The sequence below is a fragment of the Rhyacophila brunnea genome, unplaced genomic scaffold, assembly GCF_057557595.1.
Source record: "Rhyacophila brunnea isolate RB1 unplaced genomic scaffold, BYU_Rbru_1.0 scaffold_11, whole genome shotgun sequence".
In the NCBI taxonomy this organism is placed as follows: Eukaryota; Metazoa; Arthropoda; class Insecta; order Trichoptera; family Rhyacophilidae; genus Rhyacophila; species Rhyacophila brunnea.
Window position 1 is genome coordinate 35,977,238 of NW_028232763.1, and position 13,386 is coordinate 35,990,623.

The window sequence follows — 13,386 nt, forward strand, 5'->3', positions numbered from 1 at the left end:
TTACTATATTTTTTTCACTGTTTTTTTGGTGGAATGACATGGTATTAAGGGGCGGCTGAAGAGCTCCGTATTCAAATATAATTTAGTATGAAATCGACCTCTGCGTGTCTTATGCGTTAATTTAAATCGATCTTTTGGCAAAAATCACTAATCATCAGAGATTTTATTTAAAAAAAAAACATTATTATTAGTATTATTAACGTGTCTGCTGATCAGAAAACAGGGCTGTCAAAATAATATAATATTTGTAAAATGTTAATTTCATCATAGTTTGTAATCAAACCTGTGCAAGTACATACTGATAACTTGGGTGGATATCGTGGCAAACATACTATTGATATATCTACGGGTATATTATTATTATAACCCAATTCAAATTGAACATAGGTTGATACTCAAATACTATTATAGTATGTTTATGATTTCGAGAAAATAATACGATGGTATAATTAATCCATATCAATTATTTGAAAATATTACATTCGCACTTTGCACAAAATTACAAACACATTCGAAGTTTGCCGCACACGTACAGACCACGTGATATTTGTTTACGCAAAATCGTCGCTTTTCAAAATGGCGAATTTGATTACCAGATTTTACTGCGATGAATCAGTATGTTCCTTTTTGTCTTTTTTTATTCGTAGGTTTGTTTACTATGTACACCGAGAAATTTCCATTTATAAACTCGGAAACGATTTTTACAGAAGAGTTTTGGAATATAATGCAACCAAAACTGGAAAAAAATTCTATCATGGGTGTTGACTTCCTGAATTAGCTAACCCCAGGTCCATGCCAATACGTGAACCACAGTGGATATTAAGCCATTTCCACACTGGCAACCTCATTAAATTTTACGATACTTACCATAATTGCTTAAGAAATTTTACAATAATTATCGTAAAATCTAACGAGGTTGCCAGCAAATTAACTTGTTGCCAGTGTGGACCCGGCATTAGATGCACAAAACTTAAATAATATATATTATAAATAAAAATTTAAAATTATAAATATATATTATGATTTATGTCGACAGCCCTGATGAAATAAATGTGAAATATGAGTAGGATCAGTCACAGAGCAAATTTATTAACACAGACAACTTTGACACAACCTTTTTATATTAACTAGTAGACCAGATATTATGGACCACATGTTAAAAAATCATATTTTCAATTCTCAAGGCCAATTCTGTAGAAGTCCTCTTAAGAACAAATAAACACTTTAGTTAGGTACTTAGTTATTAAATGTCTTTTTTTTATCGAAATAGTGCTACATAAATATATTACTTATTCGACTTATGAAGTCGATAAATCGAAATGCATTGACACAGAAGTTGATATTGTAGATACATATCGATACCTCAGTTCAATAGGGGAACAACTCAAAATTTAATGGTTTTGAGTTAATAATGCCATTCGATGCATAAAGGTCTTCTCTTTATAATTCAGCAAAAAAGAGAGTCAATAATTTCTAATGTGTCATAAAATCGAATAACGCTTTCTGAGATTATCAGTATTTCCGTTTTATACTGAAATTTATTTGTTAATTCCTTATTAAACTGTACAATTTCATTGTGCATTGCTGAATTACACTAAACTAAATATAAAAAACATTCACTTTCGGTAAATCGAGGCTTTAAAATTAAAATGAGAATTTCTGCAAAAAATTCAAACGCCATTATTTTGGAACAAGGTTTTTTGAGTTGTTCCCCTATTGAACTGAGGTATCGATATATAGGTTTTACAAAAATAAATAAATTTCCACCCACCATTAGTGCGCGGAATGAAGGAGTTTCTTGCTATGTTTGATTTACTTTCCTCGGCAGCCTTTGAAGCGGCATCGGCCAATTCCGCCAGGTCCACATTATGTTCACCAATTGCTACCTCGATAACTGAAACAAAATAATATTATAGTCAGTACATAATAATATTAACTGTACATATTGTAAAGAAAGAAATATAAAATACATTTCTTGCCGATATGAAATAAATAATAATAGTAAGCTTACGGAAATCAGCTGGGTTGTGAAATGGCGGACAATTCAATCCTTGGTGACCCAAAAACGGGACCAATTGCTTGGCCGGTCCTCTGTAGATGCAGAATCCGTTAGCCAATGCGTAGAGTTTGTCGAACATGTCGAAGAGAAGTGCCGAGGGCTGGTGGATTGTGCAGACGACCGTGCGACCTTCTTGAGACAGACGCTTCAGGAGCGCTACGCATTGTGAACATGACGAACTGTCCAACCCGCTGAAATATTTTCACATAAGATAATATACTTATATTAAAAAACTACACTACTGACTTGAGAGTATTTGTTAAAGATGTACTTTTAATTAAAAAATTACTAAAATTATCATAGATAGTAAAACACTGCGATAATTGAGGTAAATCAAAGTGTAGGTACTTTATATGGCAATTAAATTACATCATAATAATGGTGTTTCAGAACTCTTGTAATTAGTTACATTATTACAAGTCAAGGGTAAACATTAAATAACATTTAGTAATGTCTTTTAATCTTCAGTATTGATGGACAGCAAACCTTTTGTTGGAAAAAACAAAACTTCCAACAAATAGCAAATTACATAGGAAGGTCTCCCTCTGCAGACCTTTTACATATTGTTCATCAGAAATCATTATAAATAAAGTTGATCGCCATCTAATAGTGAATATTAATTTAAATAGTGACTTACGTGGTGGGTTCATCGAGAAATAGAACCGGAGGATTTGATAAGAGTTCGAGTGCTATCGCCAGTCGTTTTCTTTGACCTCCGGAAAGTTTCCCCGTTAACGTATTGTAGCATTCCTCCAATCCCAACATTGCCAATGTATCATCCACCTGTAAAACGAAAATAATAAAAATCACATTATATTACGGCCATTGCAAGTTGTCATCGAGTGAGAAAAATGTTGTCATTGAGATATATTGCTTTGCGGATATTTTTGTAAACATCAATGGAAATCTTCAATATTTTGAGTAAATCTCTCATCTATATTTAAATAAAAGTTTTGACACAATAATATATTGGATAAATTCCTTTTGAACACCCAATATATTATATAAGTAGCAATAAATTGACTCTATCTCGTCTAGATATTTTCAAAATGACATTAATTATATTCCAAACACTTGTTCATTACATGGCTACCGAATGAATTCAACTCCATTTATTATAATCATGGCCCCCACATCCTGAAGCAGGCTCTCAGGCTAGGATCTTTGGCGGGCCCCCTACCTATCGCTAAGGTTAAAGGCAGTGTGACGCACTACATTAACGATTTTCAAATTGTGTTTTAGGTCAAATTAAGGGTATTCAGTTACTAGCGATTTTTTGTATTTTTATTATGGAGGTGTTGAGTATCGACACACAATAATCAAAAATTACATCGCTCAATCATATAATTTAAAATGTTAATGGTCATGCAGTTTTTTTTACTATTAAAGCAAATTTATGACGTGTTTTTATTTCATTTATTCAGTCAACCCACCACACCGGGCCCCTCCAGAGCCCGGTCCACCAGGATAAAGCCCTGTCAGCCCCCCCCCCCTCCCTTGTGGACCATGATTATAATTATAAAAGATTAATTTTGAAATATCACAAAAAAAAGAACAATATTTATTTATACGCTATATGGACATGGGGAAAAGTATAGTTCTAGAATAATATAATTATCTATGGCCTATGCGATAAAAAATATGAATGGAAAGGTGTCATTGTCAATGTTAATACGTGATATATTATAATATGTGTCGCATGGAATGAATTCTCAGCTCAAAGTGCGTTAGTATTACGGCATTCCAATTTTGTTATGTAGAAGAGAAAACACTTCCTTGTCGTGGACTCAGTGCTTCTCAAAGATGTATTTTGACAGCTAAAATTTTAAATATCTGGAAAAACGTGACAATAGCTAGTGACTGGTGACGTATCCGCTTGGAAAGTCGACGGTCTCGGGTTCAAATCCCGGGTCTGTACAAATTCATATATTGTTTTTCAAAGTGTGTGAATCCAGAGCACGGATCTAGGGTCTAGGACGATTTGGCACCGCGAACTGGCCTCCGCCGATTGGCCTCCGGTAATTGGCCGCCGGTACAATCGGACGCCGGCCCAATTCGACGCCGACCCAATTGGCCTCCGGGAGGATTGGACGCCGCACAGTTGAATTAAATGCGCAAAGGAATAGACGTACGGTACGATTTGTTGGAGTAAATAAGCAAGTCAGTTTAATATGCTTCTATCTTCTCAGTAGTTGTACCTTATACATTTCGCGCTTGACACATTTTTAATATAGATTGAGAATAATTATTATGCCTTATGATGTTTATTAAAAGAAAATAATTCTTCCCTCGATAAAACTTAAATATGTGCATAATCAATTAATTTATTGTCTATACATGGGTACTTATTTATATTTACAACAAATATTAAAAATAATGTTAGATGTTAGAATGAAAATTACATTATATTTCAGCGTTTTATCGACTTAATATTATAATAAAGCTTAAACATGTATAATATTATGCATAAATGCGTATTTTAAGATAGTATGAAATTACAAGCAAAATAATAAGTAAGTTATCTGCTAAGTATAAATGTTTCAGTAGTTTGATTGATAAACTACTTAGGTACTGGGTGCCGGACGAAATCCCGAAGGCCGAAATCCCGAAAAATAAAATAAATACAAACATCAATAATTGCGCAATTTTTGCAAGAGACACAAAAACCCATTTTTTGTGAAAATATAAAAAAAATGTAAAATACAAACACCAATAATTGCGCAATCGTGAATTGCGCAATTTTTGCAAGAGACACAAGATCCATTCGTTCTACAAAATGGTCTCTCCTGAAAAAAAAATTGCGCAATCGGGAAAACCCATTTTCCGCAAAAATGGGATTTGTCTCTTTCTGTCGCTCACGATTGCGCAATTATTGATGTTTGTATTTTACATTTTTTATATTTCCACAAAAAAATGGGTTTTGTCTCTCTTGCAAAAATTGCGCAATTATTGATGTTTTTTCGGGATTTCGGCCATTCGGGATTTCAGCATTCGGGATTTCGGCCTTCGGGATTTCGTCCGGCACCCAGTACCTAAGTAGTTTATCAATCATACTATCTTAAAATACGCATTTATGCATAATAATATACATATTTAAGCTTTATTATAATATTAAGTCGATAAAACGCTGAAATATATTGTAATTTTCATTCTAACATCTAACATTATTTTTAATATTTGTTGATAATATAAATAAGTACCCATGTATAGACTATAAATTAATTGATTATGCACATCTTTAAGTTTTAGCGAGGGAAGAATTATTTTCTTTTAAAAAACATCATAAGGCATAAAAATTATTCTCAATCTATATTAAAAATGTGTCAAGCGCGAAATGTATAAGGTACAACTACTGAGAAGATAGAAGCATATTAAACTGACTTGGTTATTTACTCGAACAAATCGTAACGTACGTCTATTCCTTTGCGCATTTAATTCAACTGTGCGGCGTCCAATCTTCCCGGAGGCCAATTGGGTCGGCGTCCAATTGGGCCGGCGTCCGATTGTACCGGAGGCCAATTACCGGAGGCCGATCGGCGGAGGCCAGTTCGCGGTGCCAAATCGTCCCATTCCCCGAATCTAATAGGTTGAGCAAGTGGCTAACATTTTTCGTAAAAAAAAGAAAACTAATTCGTGAGGTGGCCACGATCTACACCGGATAGCCAATTAAAAAAAAATTAATATGAACTATCATCTCTGATAAAAAGCTATTGTATAGGTCAGTGATTCCTAAGTGAATTTCCTACAAGCCGTGTCAGGGGTTCTGTGAGAATTTGCAAAACATGGGAAAAATTACAATATGAACAGTGTTACAAAACTTATTAGGCATGTCATTTAGGCAGACGATCCCAAGATTTATTGACCGATTTAAAAAAGGTTGGGAATCACTGACAGATTATAGAATAAAGCAAAGAATGTGCTTATATACTTAATCTATTTTAATGATAACTGTCAATTCTTGGTACAATAAAACAAAATATTATAAACAATGTAGTCAAGTAGATGATCCACATAATTAATATAATGTGTACTGCTATCATTAAATACCTGATATGAGTAACCTTGACACTGTAAAAATTATTATTATTATCTCTGTGGTTCACTATCCAATAAATCAAAGGTACTTAGATAAAAATAACACTCGCTAATCTTCTTAGATACTACATCTACATTATGGGTTGCTGTGGGATTTTATATTCTTTTTTAATGATAGGTGACCCATATATTATGATGTGATTTGATGATTCGTCTGATTTGTGACGATTTGGATAGGGGGATTTAATCCGCCTCTGAGATATTGGTCATCCACCGAACTGATAGAGGAGGACAACCAATAAGCCGAGAGAAGTTATAGGTATCATAAAACGTCTACATACTTCAGCCATATTTTTCGCAATATGATTTACTCTAATTCATAATTCAGGCAAAAGTATTGGGCACCATATTTATTAAGAGCATACTTCAGTGAAACGGTAAATAATTTTCAACAATAGATGCGACGAAATTTCGGACTCATTGCCAATCGGAGAGCGATAGTCGAGCTGTGAACACGTCAATTTGTTTTGTGATGGCGTCGGAGGAATATATTCTTAAATCGTGTAAAGATGACTAAAAAAACATTACCCATTTACTTGAAAAAGAAAACATGTCAATGAATATATTATTATTATTATTACTAATATAACAATAAACATAACATTAAATGGACGCATGTTGAATTTTTATGACAAATTATGTTTTGTTCTGCACGCGTCGTTTGCACAATCTGCGCGTCGCGTAGTCACGATCTTTTTAGACTATGCCTAAGCTGAAATATAGCCATAAACCATTGAAAATGCAATTGATATACCTAATGACATATTATGCAGATTTCGTCACTATTTAATTAACACTAACATATTATTGTATCTAATATTATAAATGAATTTGTTTTTCCTTTAAGAATAAATAGAGTAATAGTGAAAGTAAAAAAATATAAATTTAATGTAGTTTTATAATACAACATAATAGTCATATTAGTTTTAAAAGTAAATACATATTTGCATCTAACATATTGAGGAATTCTGCATTATATGTCATTATGCGAATTGCATTCTCACAGTGCATGCAATGTAGGGATATTACAGCGCGGATAGATAAGAAAGAATGACCTAATAATAAAATAACATAATATTGCAGTGACTCTAACAAATAATCAATATTTCAAGGCTGCTCTGATAAAACACTTTACAATATAAAACGTAATATAGGTCGTAATATATAAAATGACTGGATTAATGTATATGTATACACTTATTGCTGTATTTTGAATTTGTAAAATAGTTATTATTGTTATTTTTGAACAACAAACAGATCAAACAACTGAACTCTGTTATATTACGTGATTTATATTACTGACATCTGTTGAAAGAGTACAGGATTAATGGTGATTAATTTATTCGGTTCACAAACCGAAAATTTCTGGTTCACAGCCTTACGATAAATATGCATATTTTCATCATAATTATTATTATGTTATTGCAAGAATAATTAATTGAATTAATTAGTATGCCAGTGAGAGAAAAATTCGTAATCATTTTTTGTTCTATCTATATTATGAAGGCAGCGGCAAATTGTTCATTTTTATAATAATGGTGTGAAAGGAAAAACACATTGACTTAAAAAATAATTTTAAACAAATTATTTTGTAATTAATAAACTATTGGATAATTGTACGCATTATACATAGATATGTGGTTACATGAGAGAGAGAGATTTTCAAATGAAAGACCATTGTGCAGTGCAATATAGATTGCATAATAACAAATTATCTCATTATTGTAAAAATTTATTTCACAATAAAGATGGTGTAGTGGTAAATAAAATAGTACCGTCCCCCACTTTCTCTGCAGCCCATGTTTTCATATTTCAACGAATACGCGCTGAAAATTTCATAACAGTCATGACGATTGTCAATAGACAAAAAATCAAAGCGATGAGATGCTGTAGATCAATACATATTCCCGTAATCACTTAGGAATTGAACTGACCAATTGCTTCAATCACATTTATACGCTAAGTTTACTGGTTCTCAAAAATTGTCCAGGGACATAATTTTCTTTATTCACATAACTCAAAACTATTTCGTGTAACATAAAATTGATGAAAAATGTCTGGCGAAGTGTCGCAGCACTGCCCCACTGTTTATAGCTTGTCAACATAAATATCATAGACTTTAGAAAAAACCTTATTTGCAGTCGTATGGAGTTTTTATGTGCGACGCCTTAGTCACAGTATTAACTTCAGTTTAAACTTAACTTAACTAAAATTACCGATATTGAAAAAACTGACTTGGGGAGAATTAAACAATCCAATAATATAGTATAATATGTTTTGCTGTGTGTTGTAGACATAAATAATGATATTTTTATGGAATGATGAGTAAATTTTAAATGCAAGATAATTATTTATCTGTAGCCAAGCTGAGCGGAAGGTAAATTAGCATAATATGAAGCGATTGACCTCAGAGGTAGAGATATACCACAGCAAGTGACGTTTGAATATTGTTTATATTAAATAAAAATGCATTTCATGTAAATTGGCATATCTGTTCAGATATATGCAAACGTTGCAGATATTAATTTATAATTTAGTTTCGGTTGAACATCCCAATGACGCCACAGGTAAAATAATGCTCATGTCTCATAGTTGTAAACAATATTTTTTAGTTATTAACAAACTAATAATAATTAAGCCTTGAATTAGTAATTACCAAGGCTCTGATTTCTCAAAATAATAAGCAAAGTTCAATAGTCTAAAAATATGATTGTCTGAGTTATTATTTTGGGGAAAAAATAAATTAAGTTAATAACAAAAACACTGGCCAGTCATGCTCACTGCACATACATAATATAATTGGCAATTTGAACATTTCAAACGGTAATATTATTATTACTTGTCAGTGGCGAAGGGTGGAGGTAGGCTGCGGAGATCCTACATACATATTACACAATAATTATGGATTTCCACCGTGTGTCCTTCTTTCTTCTTTACTCGACGTTTCGGGCTCGTTGCAGAGGCCATTATCAAGAGATGATATGTTTTATGATGAAAATGTAGTGTAGGTATGTGAATGTAAACGTTGCTCTAAGATGTCAAAAGGAATCCGATTAGCTAAGAGCAAACGTTGCTCATAGTAATCTAGTAATCCATCATCCTTATTAATATTTTCAGGGTTTCTATGGATTTCAATGGCCTCCTTTACCAATCGTGCGAAATATCCTTTATTCCGACCCAATATCTTGGGTTCAAAGTCAAATTTGTGTCCTGTATCCATCAAGGGTTCGGCAATTGCCGACATCGTGTAATGTTTAAGATGGATTACGGTTAAAAACGTCATGGCTTCCAGCACTATCAGCAAAATCCAATATTCGAGCCGGTATCCCTGGTCGTAACAATTGACAGATTACTATGAGCAACGTTTGCTCTTAGCTAATCGGATTCCTTTTGACATTCTTAGAACAACGTTTACATTCACATACCTACACTACATTTTCATCATAAAACAATTAATCTCTTGATAATGGCCTCTGCAACGAGCCCGAAACGTCGAGTAAAGAAGGAAGATGGACACACGGTGGAAACCCAAAAATCTACTACGATAAAAACAATCGTGAAAGCCTCAAACATTATATTTCATAATAAACTTCGTCATCATATGAATGTTTATTTGATAACATTTTTGGTTATAAGTTTACAATTGCATTTAAACTAATCTTCATTTTTAGATAGACCTGTTTAAAGTGACTACCTAATCAAAAGAATAAAATTATATTAATTGTATGTTTTGTAATTTCATTACTAGATGTCACTTTCAAATATTATACTACACCACAATAATATTATTATTATCTTGCATTGCTATGCAGATTCATTAAAAATAACATAAAGTTTCTCTTAGGTTTGCTTACATACTGTAGTTTAAATGCTAGAATATATCAATATTTCGCCACGTATTTTTTTCGACTTGTACGTGGTGTAAATGAGAACTCTGGTGGTATTGACTTGTGTGTCCCTGATAACTATCTTAAAAATCGGGAGCATCAGTTGTTTGTTCTCCCAAGAAGCAGAACTAACCTGCCATTGGTGATACCAATTAGGAGGGCAATAACTCTGTTCAACCAAATCGCTGAGTGAGGATGAGTATAGGTGGACGTTGTTTTATATATTCTTAAAATAGGGTCAGCTTAGCTTTTTTAGCTTTATCGTCAGATGACAGTTTTGAGGAGTTGAATATGTCAATGGATTCAAACGATAATGGAATGGTAACTCGCCTGTTTACTCTTGTGCTCATCAGAAAAGGAGTAGCCTAGCTTGAGATGGGCGGCGACCGTCATGGCCTCTCCGGCAGTGAGATAACTGCGGAGATCGTCGTCCTGTTGAATGTAGCGGGAGAGTCTTCTGAAGCGCTGCGGTATTCTTGGAGCGCGAACCGTTCCGTTCACCACCACTGTTCCGGTGACGCCTGATGATCTGCCAACAGAAATTGATAATTTTAGCGATGCTAACCAAATGATGAACAACCCTATTCCATGGGGATGGAGCTAATAGAGCATAGAATAGTTTTTTTTTTTTAATCTACATAGTTATTATTGCTTTCACACCTTGCTTAATTTTTGTCGCTCGCGGCAGTTTTGCTATATTTATTTTGACCCACGACTAAAAAGGTTGCCCGTTCCTGATTTAAATGAACAATCGGATAAAATCGCAAATAAATTAGCAAAGCAAACGCAACAACAGCGGATCGCCATTTACAAACAATGCATTCAGTTGTGCCAAGAAAAAGTGGCTTTTTTATGGTCACCAATTAAACCATACTAAGATACATTAAAATAGTTCAATAGAAAATATATGTGTAGGCACTTTTGACAGTTACGATGTGCGACATAACGACAGCTGCGACAACCGCCTTTCCTCATCATACAGTTATGATATAACAGCGATCTACACGCCACAGGATTGAAATAAGCGTCGGACTGGAGTGTGACAAGGTGAGATAAGTAGAGTACACGAATCATTAAATTTTCATCAATTAAAACCAATTTCATTCAATATAATAATCTATTATTGTATTAGCTCTGTAAATAAATCGATGACGTGTGAGTAGGTATGCATTTTTGGCGTGAATGTGTATATGACACGTCAAATAGATAATAATTTTCGACCGGCACGTGCCGTGCATCGTGCATCTACCTATAATATGTCATAGAACTCATAGCATAGCACAATATGACATAGATAGTAATTATTATGCAATGTAAAAGAAAGATATTTATAGTTACCGTTATGTTATATTATAATAAATGTGACATAGTATGAGCTTTAATTGTACATAAGTCATGACCCAGTAGCCTGTCTGCCTGTTAAATACAAAGTGCTGACTGAGTGACGAGCTGTGCCCTTTGTCCAGTCTGGATGATTTAAAGTTCCACATAAAGTACCTACGGCTTGTTGGTAAACCGGTAAACAGTAAACAATCGCAAGTACTTAACTATTTTATTATCGAAATTATCATCCGGCAGTAGTGTAGGTAGTATCTCTAATGCAAAATGTATTATAGAAAAAGTAAACACATGATTATGCGCATCAATTTGAATGACGTTATAGGTACGATATTGTAATGCATAAATTCTTTCATTGTTCTGTTCTGTGCAGTGACGTCCTTATATAAAATGCCGCCCCATTTTTTATATGGTATTTTTTATCACCCTTTCGTCGCATCTATTCTATACACAAGACTGCTTTCGGCCTTTACGGCAGCTAACTAGAATAGGAAAGTATCGGAGTATTAACACTTATTGTAACAATTACAATAAGTTAGCCGTCTGAACTGTCAATACTGTATATCTCTAAAATTTATCACAGCCAAGAGAGGTGCTGTTAAAACATAGCACTTATTGTAACAATTACAACTAACTTATTTTAATTGTTACAATAACTGCTAATACTTGGATACTTTCCTATTCTAGATAGCGGCCGAAAGCAGTCTTGTGTCTCCAATATCTAATAAATGTATTGTATGGATACCTACATTACTAACAAAATATACATCACTAAAACACAAAATTTAATTTAGATATAAAAAGTGAATAAACATAATATACGTAATTACATTATACACTTACCCAAATCATCAGAGTCTGAGTTTCAATTTGGTAGATTTCTGACACATTTGGTTTGTACCATTTAGCAATACACAGATTTATTATTTTCACGCCATTTTGCTATGCTATTATTGTATAACATGTAAACAAAATAATTTTAGCTCTTTCTATATACTATTATACCAAATGATTCTCCTAGATTTGCCGCCCTTCGAGTAACTGCCGCCCCCAAGCGACGCTCAATTTGCCTACCCTTACGGGACGTCACTGGTTCTGTGCATTCGCAATAGTTTATTATGATACATATTATTATGTATGTAGTTACGTGCATTTAAAACAATAGAGATACATTTAAAATGAGATACCTACATAAAATTAAACTTGCTTGTACCGAAAGGAATCATAGCATTACGATATCAAGAAATATCTATAAACATGCGAAAAACAATGACGCATTTTTACGGGTGATCGATAGTTTTCATGGTCCCACCTTTGTCGCGATCCATAAAATAATAAATGCAATTTTATGACGCTATGTAAGTACAATTCAATATTGATAGAACATAATGAATAATGCAAAAATATTATGATATTACGATCAGATAGCGGTGTGGGTTCGTATGAAGTTATGACGTGTTTGGCGGAAGTATGTAAAACCGAAGAGCTTAGTTAGATTTCCCCATAAAGCCCACGCTTTATTTTCATATATTCTTCTTTGTCCATTTCCGCTCGTTAAGCTTCAATTACATTGAGCTACTTTGCGAGCTGTTTGTTGGCGAATTTAAAATCAGGGCGATTCAGCTACTGCGATTGTGATGATGACACACAAAACTTTCCATTCGCTGAGAAGCCACAAGCCAGCTTACTATTTTGACAGAACGTAGTTCGTTTTTTACCGTGAGGTCTCTACTGCGCAGACGCAGTAGGCCCATACGCCGGCGTGTAGCGTGTAAAGTTGACCGGCTTTTAACTTTTCTCGGTAGAGTGTTTACAATCTGCTTGTTAGCTTTGTCGATGATGCCACTGGACGACTTTGCAGGCAGATTGTAAATTCGCCAACAAGCAGCTCGTAAAGTAGCTCAATGTAATTAACGCTTTAGATAGACAATGCTGACACCTCGTGTCGCCTCTTGCGCAGTCTTCACTCTGTATGTAGATGGTATGCAGTGATCTTCTAGGATACCG

The 13,386-nt window shown here is 33.8% G+C and overlaps 1 protein-coding gene across 1 annotated transcript in view; it reads right to left on the reverse strand.

Annotated features, from left to right (window-relative positions):
- The window catches only part of LOC147078693 (ATP-binding cassette sub-family G member 1), a 136,054-nt gene that overhangs the window by 3,666 nt on the left and 119,002 nt on the right, over positions 1–13,386 (reverse strand). The window contains exons 4-7 of the mRNA XM_085960376.1: positions 10,372–10,570; positions 2,697–2,842; positions 2,012–2,250; positions 1,772–1,894 (exon numbers count right to left, since the gene is read on the reverse strand). Coding sequence (XP_085816502.1) covers positions 1,772–1,894; positions 2,012–2,250; positions 2,697–2,842; positions 10,372–10,570 — 707 coding nt within the window. The remainder of the gene's footprint in view (positions 1–1,771; positions 1,895–2,011; positions 2,251–2,696; positions 2,843–10,371; positions 10,571–13,386) is intronic.